Source organism: Daphnia pulicaria, chromosome 6, assembly GCF_021234035.1.
Source record: "Daphnia pulicaria isolate SC F1-1A chromosome 6, SC_F0-13Bv2, whole genome shotgun sequence".
Lineage (NCBI taxonomy): Eukaryota > Metazoa > Arthropoda > Branchiopoda > Diplostraca > Daphniidae > Daphnia > Daphnia pulicaria.
Genome location: NC_060918.1, coordinates 13,164,483 through 13,186,677, shown reverse-complemented (window position 1 = coordinate 13,186,677; position 22,195 = coordinate 13,164,483). Strand labels below are relative to the sequence as shown.

The 22,195-nt window shown below is 37.3% G+C and overlaps 4 protein-coding genes across 14 annotated transcripts in view; 1 reads left to right on the top strand and 3 right to left on the bottom strand.

The window, feature by feature from the left end:
- LOC124344316 (twitchin-like) overlaps positions 1 to 13,885 on the bottom strand; it is a 44,860-nt gene extending 30,975 nt beyond the window's left edge. For 2 of the 11 annotated variants that reach the window (XM_046797819.1, XM_046797820.1), the window contains exons 1-27: positions 13,663 to 13,883; positions 12,154 to 12,620; positions 11,999 to 12,020; positions 9,980 to 10,142; positions 9,238 to 9,379; positions 8,992 to 9,142; positions 8,662 to 8,865; positions 8,288 to 8,589; positions 7,965 to 8,194; positions 7,581 to 7,895; positions 7,421 to 7,511; positions 7,174 to 7,346; positions 6,791 to 7,096; positions 6,638 to 6,717; positions 6,394 to 6,560; positions 6,311 to 6,330; positions 5,277 to 6,131; positions 4,576 to 4,605; positions 4,474 to 4,512; positions 3,907 to 4,107; positions 2,933 to 2,977; positions 2,133 to 2,171; positions 1,524 to 1,559; positions 632 to 779; positions 494 to 558; positions 249 to 420; positions 16 to 155 (exon numbers count right to left, since the gene is read on the bottom strand). In XM_046797819.1, the coding sequence (XP_046653775.1) occupies positions 16 to 155; positions 249 to 420; positions 494 to 558; positions 632 to 779; positions 1,524 to 1,559; positions 2,133 to 2,171; positions 2,933 to 2,977; positions 3,907 to 4,107; positions 4,474 to 4,512; positions 4,576 to 4,605; positions 5,277 to 6,131; positions 6,311 to 6,330; positions 6,394 to 6,560; positions 6,638 to 6,717; positions 6,791 to 7,096; positions 7,174 to 7,346; positions 7,421 to 7,511; positions 7,581 to 7,895; positions 7,965 to 8,194; positions 8,288 to 8,589; positions 8,662 to 8,865; positions 8,992 to 9,142; positions 9,238 to 9,379; positions 9,980 to 10,142; positions 11,999 to 12,020; positions 12,154 to 12,466 (4,449 nt within the window). In that variant the 5' untranslated portion in view covers positions 12,467 to 12,620; positions 13,663 to 13,883. Of the gene's footprint in view, positions 1 to 15; positions 156 to 248; positions 421 to 493; positions 559 to 631; positions 780 to 1,523; positions 1,560 to 2,132; positions 2,172 to 2,932; positions 2,978 to 3,906; positions 4,108 to 4,473; positions 4,513 to 4,575; positions 4,606 to 5,276; positions 6,132 to 6,310; positions 6,331 to 6,393; positions 6,561 to 6,637; positions 6,718 to 6,790; positions 7,097 to 7,173; positions 7,347 to 7,420; positions 7,512 to 7,580; positions 7,896 to 7,964; positions 8,195 to 8,287; positions 8,590 to 8,661; positions 8,866 to 8,991; positions 9,143 to 9,237; positions 9,380 to 9,979; positions 10,143 to 11,162; positions 11,385 to 11,998; positions 12,021 to 12,153; positions 12,621 to 13,662 lie in introns of those variants that run through there. The other 9 variants (XM_046797827.1, XM_046797828.1, XM_046797824.1 and 6 more) reach the window with 8 other exon arrangements.
- A 2,526-nt stretch (positions 13,886 to 16,411) lies between these two features.
- Positions 16,412 to 17,683, bottom strand: LOC124344364 (ubiquitin-conjugating enzyme E2-17 kDa). The gene is made up of 4 exons (XM_046797899.1): positions 17,425 to 17,683; positions 17,254 to 17,334; positions 16,935 to 17,139; positions 16,412 to 16,838 (listed from the first exon to the last, which is right to left on the bottom strand). The coding sequence occupies exons 1-4, from the start codon at positions 17,466 to 17,468 to the stop codon at positions 16,713 to 16,715; spliced, it is 456 nt and encodes a 151-aa protein (XP_046653855.1). The 5' UTR covers positions 17,469 to 17,683; the 3' UTR covers positions 16,412 to 16,712.
- Positions 17,684 to 18,176: 493 nt separating this feature from the next.
- Positions 18,177 to 20,590, bottom strand: LOC124344362 (probable citrate synthase 2, mitochondrial). The gene is made up of 7 exons (XM_046797898.1): positions 20,407 to 20,590; positions 20,035 to 20,184; positions 19,777 to 19,974; positions 19,535 to 19,723; positions 19,268 to 19,467; positions 19,094 to 19,197; positions 18,177 to 19,027 (listed from the first exon to the last, which is right to left on the bottom strand). Exons 1-7 carry the CDS (start codon positions 20,452 to 20,454, stop codon positions 18,495 to 18,497), a joined length of 1,422 nt encoding a protein of 473 aa, XP_046653854.1. The 5' UTR covers positions 20,455 to 20,590; the 3' UTR covers positions 18,177 to 18,494.
- Positions 20,591 to 20,909: 319 nt separating this feature from the next.
- On the top strand, positions 20,910 to 22,193 carry LOC124342533. Its single transcript, XM_046795492.1, has 2 exons — positions 20,910 to 21,713; positions 21,774 to 22,193. The coding sequence occupies exons 1-2, from the start codon at positions 21,225 to 21,227 to the stop codon at positions 22,086 to 22,088; spliced, it is 804 nt and encodes a 267-aa protein (XP_046651448.1). The 5' UTR covers positions 20,910 to 21,224; the 3' UTR covers positions 22,089 to 22,193.
- The last annotated feature ends 2 nt before the right edge of the window (positions 22,194 to 22,195 follow it).

Here is a 22,195-nt window from a genome sequence, read left to right as displayed (position 1 = left end):
AAGATGAAATCTTACCTTTTCGACTTTCTTCAGTTGTGGCTTGGGTGGCTCCTCGACTTCTTTGAGGGTGCCCCAGTCGGGATCTTCCTTATCCTTGCCCCATTTGGCGTATTTTCGTTTTTTCAACATTGCGCGGAAGTCCATTCCACTGGAATCTGTGGGGAAAAAAAAATTAATTAATAAAAGTAAAAAATAAAATCTTCAACTCACTACCTTGTGTGAATACATGAAAGATTAGCGATAAATACCTGATACGAAAAGAGTAGTTTCAGCCGTATCTTCTCCGTGTTCGTTGGTCACCACAATTCGGTAATTTCCTTCGTCGTTTGGTTTTGTCTTGCGGATGCAAAGAGTCAGCGTATTCGTTTCGCCGTCGGTGACGTATTTGTAACGACCACCATCCATAATCTCCGTGATACCCTGCAAAATAAAATACCATCAATGACAATGACTTTATGTTTGTCAGGTCAATCTTTAGCAAAGCGATATTTACCTTGTAACACTTGAAGGTTGGAACAGGATTACCCTCCACGCGAACGGTGATGTAGGCAGTGGCATCTGAAATACGTTTTTCAAAATAATCATTATTTCAATCTCCTTTGACACAGACGCAATCTTCATCGTGATGAACCTTCAACCGCCGAATAGTTCTCTTGGATATCAACAATGGATGGTGGGCCAGGAGGACCGACCGGTCTTAGCGGCGTCGATACTTTATCAACGCATTCCCCGGTGTCAGCCGCACTTGGCCGACGGGCGTCGGAGCTGGTTCTTCGTTTCTACGATGATTAAAATGAAGAATATGAATGTAATTGAGATCCTCGTCCTGGAGCTTCTTCATGTGGATTCTATGTTTAGAGCGGGTGAATTGTGAGTCCTCCACACTTTCAGCACATTCACCACAATCGGATGGAAATAGAAGGACGGTAGACGTGTAAAATAATTGAAAAGTGCAAGCAATTCGGAGGATATCACAAAACAGAAGTCATTCACGTGCAGGGTAATTTTTTTTCTGGGAAATAAAGAACAGGTTTGGTATGACATTCAAGATAATTCAATGTGAACATTTCCAACAGATTGTAGGATTAAATCAATGTGATTTTTTTTTGTTGGATTAAAAACATTCAACGAGCAGTAGGATTCAAAATGATTAGTTTTTGGTGAAACACATTGTAACAAGCTGGCTTATTTTTTAAATTACTGTAAATCTACATACGGCTACACATCGTGGGAGGAAAGGGATCAATTGTGCAGAAACGTCTCTGGGAGATAACCTTGGAAACAAATCTACTGTGCAGATATTTCATCCAAAAGAAATATACGAAACAGTCTAACACGCGCAGCGAAATCCTCTACAATTGCACGTTTTTGGGTGGAGGTTACAATCAAAAATATTAAACTAATCAGTGCCTATATTGCGCATACGACAGATGGAGAACCACCAACAGCGCGCATACGGTACGACACAAGAACAACGAACGAGGAAACTAATTTTGTGTTTTTTTTTTCTTATAAGGTCTAACCTGTTTTTCATCCATTTCCCCTGGCCTAACTTTTTTCTGATACACCGGAAGAAGTAGGGGAGGAAAAAAAAAAGAAAAGTCGTTAAAGAAAACGGCATAAAAATGGATGGATAAAATGGTTGCAAACAAAGACAGACATGTTGATCATAAATAATAATTGGCATTGATAAAAATAGATAAAAATATGGAAGCAGAATAGAGACATTTCGATAGGTATGCTCTGCAGCATGCGAAAATGGCCGGAAGTGTACGCTAGGTACACTGAGCCGCGGATCTGCAAAAAAAGCGCATGGAAGCATTAGCAGCATTCATTTTAAATGAACTAATTTAAAATGTATTCAGTTTTTTAATTTGGGAAAATGATACTAATCCCATAATTGCGTTGCTGTATAAGAAATCGACATTTCTTTTGAGAAATGCTTGTTTCTTGACTTAAAAGAAAGCTAAAGGAATCAATTAATTATTATTTTTCCTTCAGATTGCACCCAAATCAGCGCGAAGCAAGCTGCAAGTAGCACTTAAGCAACAATAACTGGTATAATAAAATGAATGGCACAATGGAAAAAGTCGGCCCGAGAATCACGGTTCGTGGATGAACAGATATCTCACCTCGGCAGCCAATTCACCCGGGCGTAATTTGATTGAATGCTGGAGGCAAAGCACCAGACATGGAATTGATTGAAGAAGAGACGAACAAATAAAAGCAAAAAAAAAATAATAATGAATAAAAAAATGAAATAAAAAAAAAATAAAAATAAAAAGTAAAAATAAAAACAATTAAAAAAGAAAAAAAAAAAGAAAGTAACAAGGCAAACAAAAATTAGAGAGATCCGGCTGTATAAGGATGGAGAGAGGATTCACTGAGGAACACACGAAAAAATTGGCATTCAACATTTCAAATGGATCAACAGTTTTCGATTAGATTCCTATTGACAATGAAGTTTTCTTGATACTTAAAATACTCAAAATTAACGATAGACTTCTTCTAAAGTAATATCTTTGGTTTTCCTATGTTCGTTCTTAATTAAGAAACAAAAATGCGCTAATTTTGAAAATGTGAATGATTCAAATCTATTAATTTACATAATTTTTTAACGAGTGTTAACACTCGGGTTGGAATTAAACTAAATTCAAAATTTTATAACACAAGCTATACGTACCACATTTTGTACATAAACGTAAGCTCTTAACGCTCTAAAATAATTTTTTGTTTCCTTTTCTTATTTAATGAACACGAAATTAATGGAGCTATTCGATAGCCAATAAGGGATTCAAAGGTTTCACATATCGAGTCATGCGTACTATATTCAAGCAGGTTTCATTGGTTTCATTAGTGTTATCAAATAAAAAAATAAAAAAATAAATAAATTTTAAAAAAACGCGGCATGCTTCTCAAAATATTATCTTACCCTTCGGTCCTCTAAGAGCTCGCCAGGACGTAGTTTTCTATGTTCCTACCAAACAAACTCCGTTTCACATGTGCAAAAAAGCATTTTTCCCTTCTACTAGACATGGAGGCAATGGCATACTTCATTCCCAAATGACAATTACATGATGAAAAACACTAAATTTGATCTACATAGTTTTTTTTTTACAAATCTAAAAGAATAACCTAGTCCTACTCAACTCAACGCAGCATTAATTAGGCTAAACAGTTTCATTATAAAAGCTATTTGTAGCTACGAGGCAGATCAACTACCGAACATAGCTTTCAGCCACAGTATTAAGCCGACAAACCTTACGCAGACATTAAACGAAATAGTCCCACACGTGCTTGCAATCAAAGACCTGTGCAAGACAAATATAGAATATCTACTGTACGTTCAAGCATGATTATTGCGAATTCGACGGTAGTATTTGATCAATAATTTGGAGCTTACCGCAAGAGTAAAAAAGAACTTCTATCACACATATCTAGAGGTTTGGATGACGGGATTTTAATAATCTACGGATACGTATTATTACTAAAATATGACTCCTGACGAGCTTATTGCAATGACCAGGAATTTTCCTTGTGAGGAATTTAATTTTGATGTGCCCGGCTTCCGCCTAAAAAGGAACTTAACAACTGCGTTTAAACAAACTCTCCCAAGGGTTTAAATACGTCTTATTTACCGTATTTATCAAAATTATTTTAAACCCCAAAAAGGGTTTAAAAATGAACGTCAGGTAATATCGTGAAGAATGATGGAAATGTGCGTCCGATCTGCAAAAGTTCCACTTTACTGGAAAAATGATTAATCACAGGTTCTTAGAGATCTAAAACCCTTAATAACATATTCTCCAGAAGATATCCATACCAAAATTAAGCTAAGACACAGTGAACTAGAAAAAATGTCATAGGCTATATGCATCTAGTTGTTCCTGAAGGTTTGAAACATACCTCATCGGATATCAGTAGACTGGGACGGCGAGGTTGATCCTCTGGTGGAATAAGAGATCCTCGTCTGCTTGGTGGTCCTGATCCAGTTTGAATGGAACCACGGCGACTTCCTCCAGGAGATTCCAGCTCCAAAACCTCGATTTTGGGCGCTTCTTTCTCTCGCAATTTCTTAGCCAAATCTTTCGGTTCCTCTTTTGGTTTCTGTTTTGAATTGCAACACGGTTAACTCAATGTTCTCAAATTTTATTCAATTTCTTTTGCTTTTTTCCCTTTGAAATATTTACAGGCATTATATTTCGGCATGAGAAAGATCAAGTCTTTTTCCCACTGAAATTATAATGCGCCGTATTGATTTCAAATTATTCTCCCGCTTTAAGCAATGAAAAAGGTTCTTTAATTATGTCCAAACCAGAGAAAGCGGCACATGGAGGGAAAGAATTGCATCGCACTAGTTTTTTACGATTTGAAAAATAACGCATTTTGAAGGGGAGAAAAGGCAAACAAGAAATATGAAAGCTAATTATCCCAAGCCAAAATAAAGATAAATAATTGAAAATGTTTTCTTACCTCTTCCTCGGCGGGTTTGGCGGGTTTTGTTTTTTTTTCCTATTAAAAAATGATGTGTAAACGACTGTAGATTTGTAAAATCCGAAAAAATATGACAGTCACCTGTTCTTTTGGTTTTTCCTCCTCTTCTTTCTATGAAGTGAAAAAAAAAAAAAAAAAAAAAAATTAGAACATGTAAAATTATGTAAAATACAGACAGTGAGTGTGTAGGCAAATTCTGGTAATATTGCAAAATCGAATATTTTTTTTCGATTACCACTAGTGCTTGAAAATTAAATACATTAGACATTTCAGACAAACTACTTTCATTCGAAATATTTGATAGTTTGATACAATACATATTTGTGTTTTTTTTTTCATGCAGATTCTTGAAGCAAGGTTAATTCCCATGCAAATAATCTTAAATTCAAGGTTGTTTAAGGGGTTTGAAGGTTAGACAGTGAAGGTCAATAATTTACATTATATGAGACATTTTTTAGCAAAAATTCATCTTGGGTTGAGTTGCAAATAAGATAAATTAATTGATGTAATGATCCTGCGATATAAAGAGATCTAAAAAACATAATTTCTTTATCCTCCTCATTTGGCCCCGAAGTTAAATATTATCGGCGTAAAACTGAAGAAATAAAAACGGCATAGATTATCCACTTCCGCGCTGAGAATCAAGCATATCCGCTGTTAAATCATATTCGATAAAACTGCTCACCAGCCTTGACATGCTTTTTTTAATTCAAAATGTCCGCGCAATTTGGGTTAAAACTGGCGTGTAGTTAGCTCCGAACTTCGATTTTCAATTAACCTACCTTGCCCCTGGTCGGTTTTAATGATCTTTTTGTATCACTTAGAGTTTTGGCCACATCAGGTGATAATTTCGAAATCTGTTTCTCGTGTTTTCCAACTCCTTCACCGGAATGTGATTTTTCCTGACCTTGAGGTTCGGTTATTTTTGGCACCAGGAGTGTTTGCATTGAAGTTGGACCCTCGTTTATCTTGTGTTTGTTTACTCCATTGTCGTTATTTGCTTGAGAATGGGGCAATTCTGTTTTGCTATCCGTTTTCTTAGAATCATCTGCCTTTTTCTGTTCTGATTCTAGGGTACGGCTTGGCGGAACCTGAACTTCCTGCACCGCGGGAGTTTTCTGTCTTTTCGGTTTCAAATTGTCTTTCTGTTCAACGGTGCACTCTTTATCTGGAATTTTGTCTGTTTTGGTATTAGGCGTAACTTCTTGCTGTAAACCATTGGGGAAGGTTGAAACGCCAATTTTGTCGTTCTGACACTCAGATCTTTCACTAGGTTTTTGGTTGTTTACTTTTTGATCAACAGTTTTTGGACTCTGCTGAGATCCTTCTTCACAGATTGGGAGGACCGGAGTTTCTAATACTTTATTGTTTCCTTCTTTTTCTGTTTTGGGTGGCTGCATCTTTTGTTGACTTTCAGATGGATTGATGGTGTTCTCCAAGGAATTTCTCTTACTATGAATAGGTGATTTCTCATTTGCAGCAATTTTCACTGGCTTCACTGATTTTTCAGGTTTCTTGGTAGGTTCAATGACATCCATTTTCTCTTTCCCCATTTCAGCTGCATTTTCCTTAATTTTGGGTTGTTGGGGTTGAATCTTGTCTTGGCTTTCCTCTGGTACTAACTGGTCTTCAGATTTCTAAATCAATGGTTTGGAACAAGCATGAAGGTGACATGCATATCTAATATACCATCTTGGCTTGACAGGCAAGACAACAAAATCTATTTATACTTATCAGGCACTACTTCATAACTTATCATCTTTGTTACACATTTACTATACATTACAAATAGGTTGGTATTGTGCATTTCGCTTACCTTTTCTGTCTTCTTTTTGCCTGGAAAGAAAAACAAACTATTAGTTCCCAGGCATTAATATAATTAATATTAAAGATTATTACTGATAACACTAAGTTTTGCAGAGCTTTCTTCTTTTCCAATTTCATTGATAATTTGGCATTTGTAGGTTCCTGACATCTCTGTACGAACCGACTGAATGTGCAAGCGAGCTACAGTGCCATCAAATGTCATGCGCATTTCACTGCTTTCTCCAATGACTTTTTCGTCCCTTTATTATCAATTAAAAATGATGTTCGTTAATGTTTTGCATTTTAATCTAGAAAATGTGTGGCCATAAGTTACAACCTTGTCCACGTGACTTTTGCTTTTGTATCACTGGTCTTCAATTGGCAGACGAATTCGGTCGATTTACTTTCTTCTACGGACTAATCGTTCGATGCAAATATTTGTTAATAAAATCAAAAATATTTTAAATTGCGTGCGAAAAAATAAAGTTACCATATTTTCAAGAGCCTTTGCAAAAGTCGGTTTCGAGCCTTCAACTTTTTTGGTCTTTGTCTCGGGTTTCGGTTCCTCTTTGGGCTTTTCGGGTGTTTTAACTTTCTCGGGTTTCGGTTCTTCCTTTGGTTTCTCCGGTTTGGGTTCTTCCTTGGGTTTCTCCGGTTTCGGTTCTTCTGCAGGAATATCCTTCACCTCCACCGTTTTCGATACGGCTTCTCCTTTTTCATTTTTCGCCACCAGTTTGTAGATACCTTTGTCACTTTGTTGAGCCTCCGAAATCTCCAGTTGAACAGCAAATTCACCCTACGATTTTCAGATGAAATTTTGTTATTTAATCAACCTATATACTATTGGTATTGCATAATATTTGCGGTAATTACTTCCGAAACTCGGGTAATGTGAACCATGTGCTTGGAACTTTTCTGTACCACACTCTGTTCTTTGTACCAAAGTACATTAGGTTCAGACTGCGCCTTAACGTGGCATTCTACTACAATAGTTCTCTTCTTTTCAATCCTGATGATTTTAGGAACATCGGGAATCACAGGAGCGACTAGTTAGAGATTTAAAAAAAAATTAGATTGGCTGTCATTCAATAATTTTCTCTAATTAAAAATATATTCTTACTTTCAATATTGAGGTTTAAGTTGGCATGGACTTCTCCATGTAAATTCTTGACTGTACATTTGTATAGCCCAGCATCATTCGGAGCAGGATCCTAGAAATAGGAGCGTTGAGATTAAGATTAAGATTAAGATCATTGGCGATAAAAAATGATCAAAGTTACCGTAAGTTCTAATTTGATGCTGTAAGTGTCCTTCTCTTGAACGACTTTCATGGAAATGCGTGACGACTCCTTGATCGTCACTGATTCCCTGGTCCAGGTTACAGTGGGTTTGGGATCGGCTTTTACCTTACAATACATGGTAACTTTCTTGCCATCCGCACTGGATTCCATTCGAGGTTTCTCCACAAAGCTAGGAGGGTAACCTGGTTCTGGTTCTGAGTCAGCTTCAATATTCAAATTGAGCTTGGCATTCGACTCGCCGTGGTCATTCTTGACGTAACACTTGTAAGGTCCACCATCAGCTTTAGAAGGATCCTAAACCGGCCAATTTCTTTAATGAATACATTTCATAGAATTTAGAAAATCAAGCGCTGAATTTCTCACCTTGATTTCAAGAACCAACTCGTACACGTCACTTTCGATAACCGTACACTTCATTTTAAAGCGGGAAGATTCGGTTACTTGGGTTGATTCCTTGAACCAAGTGACGACTGGAGCAGGTTTAGCTCGGCATTTGCACTTCATTGTAATAAGAGTTCCAGACTCGTTGGGAACAATCTTGGGTTTCTCGATGAAAGTCGGAGCAATAGCATCCGAGTTTTCTTCCTCCCCACCTTTAAATGCATAATAAATTAATACAATTAATGTTTCGGACAAAGGCTGGAGAAAGTGGGCAATAAATGAGTGGATTAAAATCTATGAAATACCTTGAAAGTTAAGCGCTATATTTGCGTTACTCTCTCCGTAAGCGTTGCAAGCATTGCAGCGATAGTTTCCTCCATCTTCTTTAGTAGGATTAAGAATTTCAAGCGCCAGCGAAAATGTGTCTTTGCCGAGGGGAGTTCGAGTCATTTTGACTCGCGAGCTGTCGGCAATTACTTTGTTACCCTGGAACCAGGTGACTTCTGGACTTGGGTTGGCTTCCAAAAGACATTCCATGATTAATTTGTCGCCTTCTTGCTTGATGGTGGGCTTCTTGGGAAAGCGCGGGGCTTTGCCCTCGGGGATTCTGAAGAATTAAAGACAGGTAATGAAATGATGAAAAGTTATTTCCAACTTTCAATTGTTCTTTGATTATTACTTGGGCTTGCCGCCGCCTTCAAAGTTCAAATTGATTGTAGCGATTCCTTCTCCGTTTGCGTTTTTGGCCACTGCTTTGTATTCGCCCTCGTCAGTTGAGTCAACGCTAGCGATTTCCAGCGAGACCAAGTAGAACAATTTAGCATCCTGGACAATACTGACTTTGTGTCTACCACCCTCTTTGATTTGCTCTCCTTTGTGAAACCTGCGTAGAAGAATTTCCAATAATGATTTAGTCAACTTTTGTTTGGTCCCGAAGAGTTCATTAACTATTTATGACGTCAGCGAATTCCATTCATCGAGATAGTAAAATGTCAGAAATAATAGTTACCATGTCACTGTTGGCTTGGGCTCACCAACCAGGCGACACTCAAAATACACTTTGGTTCCGTCATCCGACTGGCGAATAACGGGGCGTTCCGTGAAAGTCGGTTTAACATTATCTTGAGTTTTCCCTTCGTTAGATGAGTTCAAATAGGAACCTACGATGAAAGAAATGTACAGATAGAAGAAAAAAAAAGTTTCAGTTAAAAAAAAAGAAAGAAACAAAAAAAAAACAAGTAAAAAAAAACATTACTGTCAAAATTGAGACTGATCGTGGCGTTACTCTCGCCAAGCTCATTTTTAGCTGTAACTTTATATTTTCCACCGTCTTCCACAGCCACACTCGTGATCTCCAAGGTGGAAAAATATGAATTGCCATCTTTTTCGATCGAGATCTGTACAAAACAATTTGTTGTAACTACATAGCATATAACTCGATAAGGTAGATAGTACTTTATTATACACATTTGCCAAGTATCAATTCATTCTGATTTCAAGCGAACCCATGCAATATTTCGTCTATTCAGCATAAAGAACAGTGACGCGAATCGCATTTTTTAAAGAAAACCCAAATTTGGATTACTAATCGTTAACTCCTTTTTGTAATTTGCGTGTTATTTTCGAACAACGGTCAGCTTTCCTGCCTAGACGCTGTCCCCATTGCTCGCTCAGGCGGTATCCATAAATAGCGGGTGACTAATGCTCTGGCATCTGAAGGACTACACCATACATCTACGTTTTCGTACTACATCTCATTCACATGCAGTTATTATCAGTTATTTAAATACATTGCTGTTTGCTGATATCTCTTTGGAAATCCAAAAAATGTTTGACGCTAACGGCTGTCGGTTTAACGATTAGTAAATTTCCGTTTCCAACTCTACGAGGAATATTTAGTACTAAATCAAAAGATATTGGCTAATTTTCTATAGTGTGTACACTTTTTCACAGGGGATGTAAAAGGGGGGAATAAAGACGTAAACTAAATAACTTACTCGGTATCGACCGCCGTTCTTGATCGCGGTGCCGCCGTGAAACCAACTGACTTCAGGGCGAGGATCCGCTAAGATTCGGCACTCGAATCGTAATCGTTTGCCATCTTCTTCTTGCTTGATCGATGGCTTCTGGGCAAAAGTAGGTGCGATTCCATCAATTTGCCTGAAAAACAATTTTAGAATTCAAATGGTTTCTCTTTACGATTGATTGATTACTGTTATCAGTTATGATCTTGATTAGTTAAAAATTGAAACTATGCTACTTAATTCACCATTACCGGATCAAAATTTTCAGAAAGGTAGATAGTAGCTCAAAAACAGTCATACTATTCGACAGAGTTTTTTTCATTCACGCCGTCTTAGAGCACACATTTTCAGAAACGATAAAATAAAACTTAAAATTAATTTGTTAAATCTAAATTAAGTTAAACCTCTTACCGTCAACAGCGTTCTTATTACTATAACTTATTTACATTTTTTATAAATCCACCAATTAATTTTTAACAACATTAATCAGAAGAAATTAAATAAATACTTCATCAATAAAGAAAACATCTTGATTTGCTTTCGGTCAACTCAAATGATTGCGAAAGTAAAAAAAAAAAAAATCAGACGCCAGTCGATATTGTTGTTTGACTTTCCGCTCTAGATGGACGTACCCCATAGGTGGGCACGAACGAACGGCCAAAAAAGGATGTCGAGTTTATTTTCAGTCTCAAGGAAGCAACACTAACATCGGCTAGAGCGGCGAACAGGAATTGTGTCGAACTTATGGCGGATGCGCCTGAAAACAGAACGTGAAAAACCAGCGATGGCTAGTCATTTCGTTCGGTGGAGGGGGGGGGAGCTATGTGAGCCAAATTCAAATTTGGGATCTCAAAGTCGCAGGCTTTTGCGTGTTCCAGCTAAACTGGACATTCTCTCGTCATGTCGGTGTATATACCGGCGTGTATTCGCTCGTCGGATTGTCACACCTTGAAAATTAATAATCACGCAGGATGCCGGCAAGATGTAACTACTAAATGCCGCGCGCGCAAATTAAGTTCTAATTCAAAATTCGGACAAATACCAAATCTTTTCACTTATTAGTCCTGAATTATTATTCAACGTTATAAACTATTGCTGTTTGTTGTTTGATCAACACTATCTAGTCGCAATAGAATCGGGCAAAATCTGAACGTACCTGGGAGCCATGATCTTTCAATCTCACAAGATAATCTCGCAATCGGTTAGAGTAAGCGCAAATCTAACGCTGAGAACTGATCACTTGATGTCGCACTGTGAAGAGTAGTAGACCATCACTGTATTGGGAAATTCATATGACCTCGTCGAAAGATCAAAGTCCAACTGTCCGAGTTACAAGGGAATAAGAAGCTCGAAGGAAACGTTGCACCTTCCAACGTCAACCGACAGAAGCGACTGAGAGTCAAACGAGCAGCTTTATATACGATGAACCTTCTTTATTTCTAGTTCCTGACAGTGTCGGAGTGAGAGCTAATTGAGGGGACAGTCACGTGATTTCATTTCCAGACTCGGCTATAGTCATGAGCCACCTTTCCCCCCACACACAAGTCCGACATTCTCCATACCTCCGTCCGCACGACCCGAGATGAGGCGTTTCTCTTTTTCGACTCAGTCACCATTTCTCTTACATCTTAGCAACTCAAACATTTTTTTTTCTTTTTTTCTTTTTAGAATTATATACAAGTCCTTTTGAAGAGACCTATATAGCTAATAAGTCTTTTAAGAAAATATGCCAACTTTTTACATTCGTCACTATTGCAGGCGATTGCAGGCAATCAATATCGGTTATGGTATCTTCCTGTTATTACTTTTTCCCTACGTATAATGATGTGCAGATGTATTCCTATTTTAAGGCTAATTTCAAATTTGTTTAGAAATCAACAGTCTTAACCAATTACGCGGTTTTAATAATATTCGATAAGGTTTTGAGTTTTTGCCGATATGTAATTTAAGGTCTACAAATAATTGGATTGAAATTTCGAAATTTTGACTCACTTTTCTTTGGGTTCGTCCGTTGCTGTATTCCACCCAAAAGAAAACGAAACAAAAAAATACGAAAATAAAGGTTAAGTGTGCGGAGAGATAAATGATAAAATGGCATTAGAAGAAAATGAAAGATGATCAAGATGATTGAAGAAATTTGAACTCACGGCTGAAATTCAGGTTGATTGAGGCTGCCACTTCGCCTAATTTGTTATGGGCACTAACTTTATACGAGCCGGCATCTGTTTCAATGACATCATCGAGCTCGAGGACGACCAAGTACTTGCTGGGCGTCAGTTCTGTCATTTTCATCGTCGTGCGATCATTTTCGACCAGCTTGGTTTCGCCGCGAAACCAAGTGATGGCCGGCAAAGGATTGGCTACCAATTGACATTCGAATACCAATCGGTTGCCATCGTCCTCTTGGCGAAGTGTCGGTTTCTGAGTGAAACTCGGGGCCAACTCTTCATTCACACCCATGGTGGCTCACTTGCCGCCTGAATAGGCGTGCCACCCTTCCAGTAAGGGAAGGGCGGGAATGGGATTCTCTGTGACTGATGAACGAAACTTCCCAGTGATTAGGACATCTAGAGATTCCGCTCCCGTCTGTACTAAATGTGATCGCCGCCGGATCCTGACAAATAAAACAACAATTTTGGCATAGAAACATTACACGCATTAAATTAGATGAATTTTATACATTCAAATGTTTCATTTATATTCTGCGTATGTATGAATATTAATTAAATAGAACTTAACGGAGCAATAAAAATGTTAAGGTTTAGTTGTTGTTGATTGTTTGTTGAGAGTTTTTTTAAATGGTGACTCAGCATTTATTTATGCTTGCCACTTAATAATCCCAGACGTGATGTTGGTAAATAGTTCAGAAAAAAGGTTTTAATTAACTTTTCTCTGGTTGTTCTTAGTTTTTTCCCAAACACACCAAATCACATTTTGTGATTGGATTTGCCTTTTGATAGCGCATTATCTATATGCCATCAATTGATGTGCGCGAGTACCAATTCCCTTTTACTTCTAAAAAAACAAAAATAAAAAGCGAAAATCGAAGAGAAATCATTTTCGAGCTCAAAAATAATGTGCATAATACACTGTTCATTAACCTTATTTTTACTTGAGGTCATGAAACGAAAGCTAGCTGATGCTGGATCGCTTTGAAAACGAGCCTAGGTAGAGGTACTATATGGGTAACAAGGAACCTAGACGAGCCAGCCAGGATTTCCTGAACAGCGTCCCAAAATTAACCTAGCTTGCTCAACCAAGCTCAAGGTAGTAGCCCCCATACTCTACAACTGACTTTTTCTTTGTAATGCCGGGTGTAGCCAAAAAGAAAGAAGGTCTACATATGCTGCTAGACTCTGCGATGTGGACGACGTCGAAAATAAAAATGTGAAATCGTTGCACTGCGCTGGAATTGATTTCACACATTTTCGGGAGTATATAGACGAGTCTAGCGGCCTATATTATATATGAGCTCGTGAAAACCTCGAAGATGACTGGATTCAGTACGAGATGATCCTTAATTTCTTGTCAACAAACTTGCCCCCCCCCCCTCCTCAACGGATGTTGTTGTTTTCTCGAAAGTTGTTCGCTCTTGTAAAACCCACAGGAAGATAGGATGACGTAGGAGGAGAGTAGAAGATGTGAAAGAAACTTACCGTGTATCTTTACGCTCACTTCAAACTGTTGAGAATGGAAAGCACTGGGCGTGTGACACAAGAAATGACTAGCGATGGATCGAGAGATGATGCCCGTTTATCAAGCGAAAAGTGAATCAAGCGTGATTTCAAAAAATCAAGGCGCTTATGTAACTAGCTCTCTTGGCTGCAACACCTACTAGCCAACTGCAGAGGAGACGACTTACTGTGGAGGAGAGAAATCACTTGGATCCCAGAAGGGCAAGAGCAAGTATTAGCAGCAGCAACCGTCAGCCAGTCTGTCCTGAAAATAGACTGGTCGACGGCGCGACAGTACCGGTTGGACTTGTGAAGAAAAAATCCCCAGCAAGCGGGAGAACTACAGCAACAATCTGCCGAACTGGCTAGAATAAAAAAAAAAAAAAAAAATAAAAAAAAATAAAAATTTCTTGTCTCTCTTCATGTCGTCTCCCTCTCCTAGTTTCGTTTTGTTTTTATTCCGTGTTTTCTCAAGTTTTATACCTTTAACTAGCAAGTTGGATTAAAATAGTTTGGATAAAGTCGAGCTGCTTTTTGCAAAACCCAGTTTCATACAGAAGGAGAAAATAGAATCCATTTTGAGGAGGGAAATAAGCAACTAACATTTTCCTATTTCATTTTTGACACTACCTATTGGACCTTTTTCAGAATGTGTTTTTTTTCCAAGGGATCCTAATGCAATTGGACAAATCAGCTCATTTAAATTTAATTAAAAAAGAAAATTTAAAATTGTATTATTTTTTTTTTCCAAATGAAAATTGAGTCATACATTCCGGTAACTAATAACAGACATGAATGATTCCAAATGTCGTTAAAAGTAATCAAATACGTAATAAAACTGCCAACTTGAGAGTTGAAAAATTCAAATAAAACGAAACCTCAATATTCTACATTCAAATTAACTTTCAATATAAAACAGATGCTGTCTGCGCCATTTCCAAACTGTGTGACATCGAAGACAGAAACGTGAAATTGTTTGCAATATTAATGAAGGCCATAGTAACCCTATGGCGACAAGATTCTAGAATTAATTTTCTGCAAAAAAATACGTGGTCTAAACTGACCGTTGTAAAAAAAAAAAAACGGACATTTCTCATTTGAGGTTATTCCTGTATAATGTATTCGTTGAACCGAAGGCGGGTTTAAAAACACACCCTAAATAGTGGGTAGTCAAAATGTGTGTGGATCGAGGCGAAAAGCTGATGTAGGTTGCTGCTATTGGTTCTGGTATGTTATATGTCGCCGTTTTTAGGAGGCGAAAGGGTGGTAAAGAATATATTTTGCGGTGGATCCTGCAAGGCGCGCCACATAGTTCGAATACTAGCGAGTTTCTTACTAGCGCGCTAGTCTGAAAATAAACCCAAACCAAAAATAGCTCTTTAGGAAACACGCTGGATTTACCTTTTCGTATGTTTTCTATGCACACAACCTCAGAAGGGATGCTTTCACACACGAAAGCAATAAGCGAGAGGGAAGTTTAATTTATTCTCTGGCTTTTGTTATTTCAAGTTTATTTGATGTTTATCTCCGTACCAATTTATTGCGAATGAACAGAAATCCAGTCAGGACCGCAAAAGGACGAATACTACATGTCTTTGATTTAAGAATTACACAGAACTAAATATTTTCTACAGTCGTGTTTAAAAGTGGATTTAGAACAGCTTTATAGTGTACATGGATGATTTTCAGACATTTACTCAGTCAAAGTTATTTTGCTACTGTGCAACCAATGTAAATATAACAGGAAACAGGATGCTCTAGAATATGTTTTTCAATTTTTGTATCCATCCTTCTTATACTAAACACAATTTAAATCACTGTTAACAGCATGATTCATATTAAACAACATTTATGGAATTTTCGTATTTTGATTTTATTTATTTATTTTATCGTCAGAGGTTTTTGGCCACGGGAAGTACCAGGCGTCGCTTCTTCTCCAAGCGGTGAGGTTCTCAAGCTATGAGTTCATCCATCTAAAAGTATCGCAGTTGACTAGCCGAACTTTTCTATCTAGGATTTAAAATATAGCTATACTACATTTCATGAAACGAAAATTAGAAATCAAGTACCGATCATGAAAAAGGGAATTATGCAAACTGATCTCCTGAATACCTAATCTATCTATGTGGCTCATGCATTCACCAGCGTTCGTTTTCACACCTGAACCATCCGCGGGAAAGTTTACTATTACTGGCTAGTAATAAGCCGATTGTCGAATAGTACTTAAGCTTCGTAACGCAAGCCTCTCTTTGTATAAAGGGTTCATTCCTAGGGATGCAATTTCATTCAAACGACACAAACGGTATACAGGCCTACACGGTTTGTCCAAGCGGAAAATCTGTTGTGCAAAGTTCCATAGTGACGAAGGAGAATCTATCGATTTATACTGTAGTAACTGCACATCCAAACTTATAGCCTTTTTCTCTGCAAAATGATTACTACAATCTTGTTTGTACTTTAATTTGCCCATTTGTTTTATGAACATGAATACATAATAACTAATGCACTATTCTAGCGATTAATTATTACTTGGCCTCGTAAAATTAACGAACTGATACAGCTAAATTTCTAGCAAAAGGTTTTTTTGATACAGGTAAATCATGTGTAAAGAATTTCGCAATTATACTAAGCTATCACGTGAAGGATGATGGGCACGAAAATTTATTTAGCAATCATTGTAATTCTTTTTACGATAGTTTTAAAGATGTCTTTGCTAGTTGGGAAGTTCTTATCGGATTTCAATTTGTCTTTTGTATTTCTCGTGAATAAAAAATTGATTCTTGCTGAACTACATTCCAACCTGCTTTTAAAAGTTCAGGTTTCGCTTTTTCTGAAGCAGAAACATAACGGTGAGGTGTCAATCACCAATGGGAAACAGCAATATACAACAAGGAAATTGAGAAAGAAAAAAACACTTAGTAGTGAGGTCCATAAGACCTGGGCTTAACTGATTGATGGTTGGGGAAATTTGAAGAACGGAATATAGGAAAGTTGAGGCAAAAAGCAAAGCAAAGGTTGGTGTTTCAAACAAGCTAATCCATCCAAGATTGTTCCACACAAGCCTTTACTCGTTTTTCGTATTCGCGTCGATTCTCCTTGTATAGCTGTGCTGCCATTGAGTTGGCTGGGCTATTTGGATTGGGATCACTAAGAAGTGACTAAAAAAATTGACAAAGAATTTAATCAATCATCAACTAATACAATAATAAAAAAATAAATACACATGGTATTTAGATGTATGAATCATATTTTACCTGGATAGAGGTGAGAATTGCAGAGACATCATAGGTGGGACTCCATCGATTTTGAAGGATGTCGAGGCAGATTCCTCCATCAGCATAAACATTGGGATGAAACATTTTTGACACAAATCTCACTGTAGGGGGCTTATTAGGGTATTCTTCAGTGAACTCAATAGTCAACTTAAACGTTCCATCTTCAAATGGAGTGTCATGGGGGCTGAAAATATGAAAAAAAAAATTATATTCAATGTGCAAAAAAAACAAGAGTAAATAAAACACACCATTATTTGTTAATAATCAAGTAAAGAAATTCCTTTAGCATTCAACATACCCAAATATAACAGCATTCCATATCATAATATTGTTGTCCGTTGGAGCTCCACTTACCCCAGCAGGTGGATCTTCTTGCAATCTAGAGGATGTACATGAGATAAAAACAAAATAAGCGTAAAGAATACACTTCTTTTTTTAACGGAGCTTAGTTTAAAATAAGTATAGTAACCTCTTGAAGTCCCTCATTAATCGTCTTCTGGCTGGTGTAGACATTAATTGTTGATTAACCCTATTCGACCGAAATAAACGCAGTTAACCTGATATAATAAGTTATCTGAGCACTTTATTGAAACTGTTGCGTTAAGAATTTATCCTTCAAAGAGAAATTCAATCGACTATCGATCAACCTAAACCATAAAATCTGTTACGAAGTGAGCTGAGAACAGAAGAAATCCTTAACTGGGGCAGCCATACAGCTAGTACTAGAAATCGGCAGCGCCCTAGTGGAATATTTAAGAACTTGTTAGTGGTAACCGTCCATATACAATTTTTCAATCACTTTCATCAATATGAACCAATGAAAAGAATGAACGTAGGTACAGAAAAAAACCGAGTAAAAAAATATTTTCTTTTGTTTAGAAAATAACATAAAAAATAGAATCAAATTTAGAATATTTCGTCATTGCGCAACAGCTTTATTAAAAGAAAAAAAAAAAAAAACAGAAAAGAAACAACTTTTTACAGAATTTCCAAACCAGCCATAGTTGTGCATAACGCCCAAAACCGGTGATGTCAATACAGGTAACAAATAATACCTTGAAGTCGCCGGGAAAACATGTTCTCATTAACTTAATGCAAGCTTTTTTCTTTTCGGGGGGTGGGTGGTGGGGGGGTTTGTAGCAGTTGGAAAAGACGAAAAAGTAGTGCTGAAGTTAAAATAGAATTTTGAAACACAATTTAATCAAAAATTCTTCGGTGTAGTTACATCCAGTGAAAACGTTTATTATTGTGGGTATTACAACTATTACTTTGGGGTTTTACAGACGATCAACTTCTCATTACTACTGTGACAGGTGACACCATCGAAACGTGTTTGTACCAATCCCTTGTTCCAGTTAAGTCGCCGTTATTAAGAAATTCTATTTAGGTTTGCATTGAAAAAATTCCAGGAGATATGGTGTCGCGCACTCAGGAATAATCTAACACGGATTCGACTTACAGCCAACACGAAAACAAAGTAAAAGTTTGATTCTTTAACATGTAGTAAGGTTGTATATTACTATCAGTTCGTCAAAATTATTACGCTCCTTTAGCCGCATTGGCTTGGGATTGGAGGGATTTAACTAATTTCATAAGTCCATCAGTTGACATGGATTTGGGTCGCTCGAGTGGGAGACCCAACGCACGATCCCAAACCAAAGATGCCAGCACACCAAGTGCTCGAGATACACCGAATAGTACGGTGTAATAGCTCATTTCAGACATGCCGTAATGTTGCAGCAAAACACCAGAATGGGCGTCAACATTTGGCCAAGGATTCTTGACCTTTCCTGTTTGCAGAAGGATATCTGGGACAATTTCGTATAGCTGGGCAACAAGCTTGAACATCTTGTCGTCGGGCAAATGCTTGAGAGCAAATTCACGCTGACAAGTGTAACGCGGGTCAGTTTTGCGCAACACAGCATGGCCATACCCAGGTACTACTTGTCCAGAAGCAAGCTGCTGTTTAATGAGCTGGACCAAACCCTCTTTAGTCCACCCATCTCCCAAAGCAGCTGTAATTTTGTTTAAGAACACCAAAACTTCTTGATTGGCCAGTCCGTGAAGAGGTCCTGGTAAACAAGAACAACATTTTAATTTGGACCTCAATACATATAAACCGTGCTAAATTAGAATACCTGCTAATCCATTCATACCGCCAGCAAATGACAAGTATGGATCTGATAGAGCAGATCCTATCAGATGAACTGTATGTGCCGAAACGTTTCCTCCTTCGTGATCACTACAAAAACATTTAAAAAATAGTAACGCCAATGAAACTTGACTTAATTATAATGCCAAGACGGCATTACCTGTGAATAGTTAGATAAAGTCGCAACAGTTCAGTAAACTGAGGGTCGGTGTATCCTAACATGGATGCGAAATTAGCTGACCAATCTTTTTTGGTATCGATCGCTCCAATTGAAGATCCATCGCGATATAAATTACGATAGATTGTGGCAGCGACAGTAGGAAGTTTGGCAATCAAATCCATAGAATCTTCGTAGACGTACTATAACGGTCACATCAATCGATTTTTATCGTGTGTTTAAAAACATATAATATTAATAGTCACCTACCTCCCAATATTTGGATTTGTGAAGTCCCTCAGAGTAAGCTTTGGCATATTTGGATTCACTGTTCAGGGCAGTGATTGCTGCACTGAACTGTGACATTGGATGAAGGTTGGCTGGGAAATTATTGAGCATGGTCACAACATGAGATGGAAGATCAGCACGGCTTGCCCATTCTTTAGACAAGCTTTTCACCTAAGAAAAATAGTTAAGCAAAACATACAAGTGATATATCCATCAGATATTACTTGGGCTTCATTTGGAACATCTCCAGTAATCAAAAGCCAGAATAAACCTTCAGGTAGAGGTTCTTCCCCGCCTTTAGCTTTAGGTAGCATACGTTGGCATTCTGGAATAGATAATCCCCTGAAGCGGATTCCCTCTTCAGGATCTAGGACAGATGTTTCTGTGACCAAACCTTTCATGCTGCGCATACCTCCATATGCCTAATTTTTTTGTGGGTTATTTATGATTCATCATGTGATTTGTTCATATGTGTAACCCACCATATCCACTGTAATTTCACCAATTTTTACATTGCCATGTTCTTTACGGAACTTCTTGACACGTTCCTGTTCATAAGGGATTTTATTGTTAAGAACATCCTTCAGATCAGTATGATCAGAGAATGCTCTTACAATGGTAGAAATAGAGCCCTGCAGGAAAATTATAAAATGTGTTACATAATGAGAATACCAATATTTATACAACTATATATATTAGAGTTTAGAGGCACCATTTGAAACAAAAGTGCTAATTAAAAAAAGACATGGAAAGAATTTTTGCAATATTTAAAGAAATGGATCCTTATAAAGGCGGAAATTCTGTTTCGAACAGAAGTAAGACGTCGAGGATTTTTTATACCAATTATATTTTACCTGAGGAGGGGAGCTTAACCGCAAAGATAATGTGCGAAACAAAGCCATGTCAACAAGAGATGCAGTTTAACTAGCAATGACGAAAGTTAATAAAGCTGGTAAAGTGACCGAAACCGTGATCCGCAAATATGGAGCTTTTACGAGGTCACCAGATCTTCGTGAATCGTGTGTCTGTAACTTAGATAATCTAGTGTAAATGCCTCCAGTTGCTTTTAAATGCTCTGAGGTTTATAGAGCGCCATCTCTTGTACATTGTAAATATTTGGCAAAATTCGGCTACCGTTTTGTTGCTTACTCCTTTTTATAGATATTTTCTATTTCTCTTGAATGTGTAAGGTTTATGGAATCAAAACTTATTATATTCTCCTGATTTATATTTCGGAAGGTTTTATTGTTTAACTTGAGCACAGTAGAGGCGCTAACAGATCCCTAGAAATGAAAGTAAAGATCGCCATCGGGCCTTTGAAGTAGAATCAGACGATGTTCTTTCTCGATTCTTCTCTCTTCGAAAAATCCTCTTAACAAGGTTTTAAATTTGTGATCCAGAGATAAAAAAAGTGGTAAGCCAGAAAAAATCCTTCTATGATATTTTTTATTGCGATTTTTTCCACCTTTCTTTGAAGTTCTCATTCATTTATATTTCACAAGTAATATGATCTAAATTAACCGTCTGACAACGTAGTGTTCGTTGTAATTTTTCATGGAACAGTTTTAAATATCTGCAGAGCAGTTATATAGTTATGAAACTCTGCTAGTGGCATCGGATTTTTATTTTGAAAACTACGTATTCATCTATAAGATCAGATCACTATTGTGAGATGGAGCGGTCTCGTCCATCAAAGGATTCTTCTCAACAGCTAAGAAACTCTGGGACCGTAAAAGTGTTGAAAAAAGGTGCAAACGGAACAGTTCCACTCGACAAAGTCGGTAAAAACAAATTATTTTCATCTGACACCAAAAAAAAGTTCTCGTCTGTCAAGAAACGTTCTCACGTTGAAATTCTCAACACTTCAAACGCCAAAAGTAAAATAAATTCTCCTATTGTGGTAATTGAAAATGAAACATCTCATGTGGACATACTTCAAAGAATCCAAGCTGTTGGGATACCTAAAACATACAATTCAACATTATGCAGCTATTCAACCACTGCAACATACCAGCAGAAATTAAACCAACCGATATTTCAAAGTTCTGTTGTCCTTATGAAAAACCTTGAAACACTGAAGAATTTGGAGATTGAAACTCGGAATTTACTCAGCCACAAAGTTGAAAAGGATAAAAAAATGCAGAAATTATTAAACTCAAAGGTATTCTTTTTTTATGATTTATTTTCTAAAGAAAACCTTTAATCTTTGAATATTGTATAGGTTTCAACAGTTTTGAATCCATCCAGGCAAATTTTTTCTCGCCTTCAGCCTATTTCATTTAATGTGGAACAGCTTGTGGATCAAGATGAAACAAGGCTTCACAATCTAGCAGAAAAGAATGCTCCACAAATGCGATATAGGGATCCTGAAATTACTTTGAAAGATTTTATTGATTGTATGGTTATTTCTAAAACTCCTATTCTTCCTGAATCTTCCTTTCATGATCAGTGTTGTCAGTTTCAAATCAATCCATTTATCCAACATCAGATTCCAGGCAATAATAATTTGATTCCATATTCATTTTGGTTTCTGTAAGAGTTGTATTAATTGTTTCTCCTATAAACTTTGTATCTTAAGAAGTTACACAAATTTTCTTTGTTTCTTTCTAATTCTAATAAAATTAATCCAATTCTATTCATACG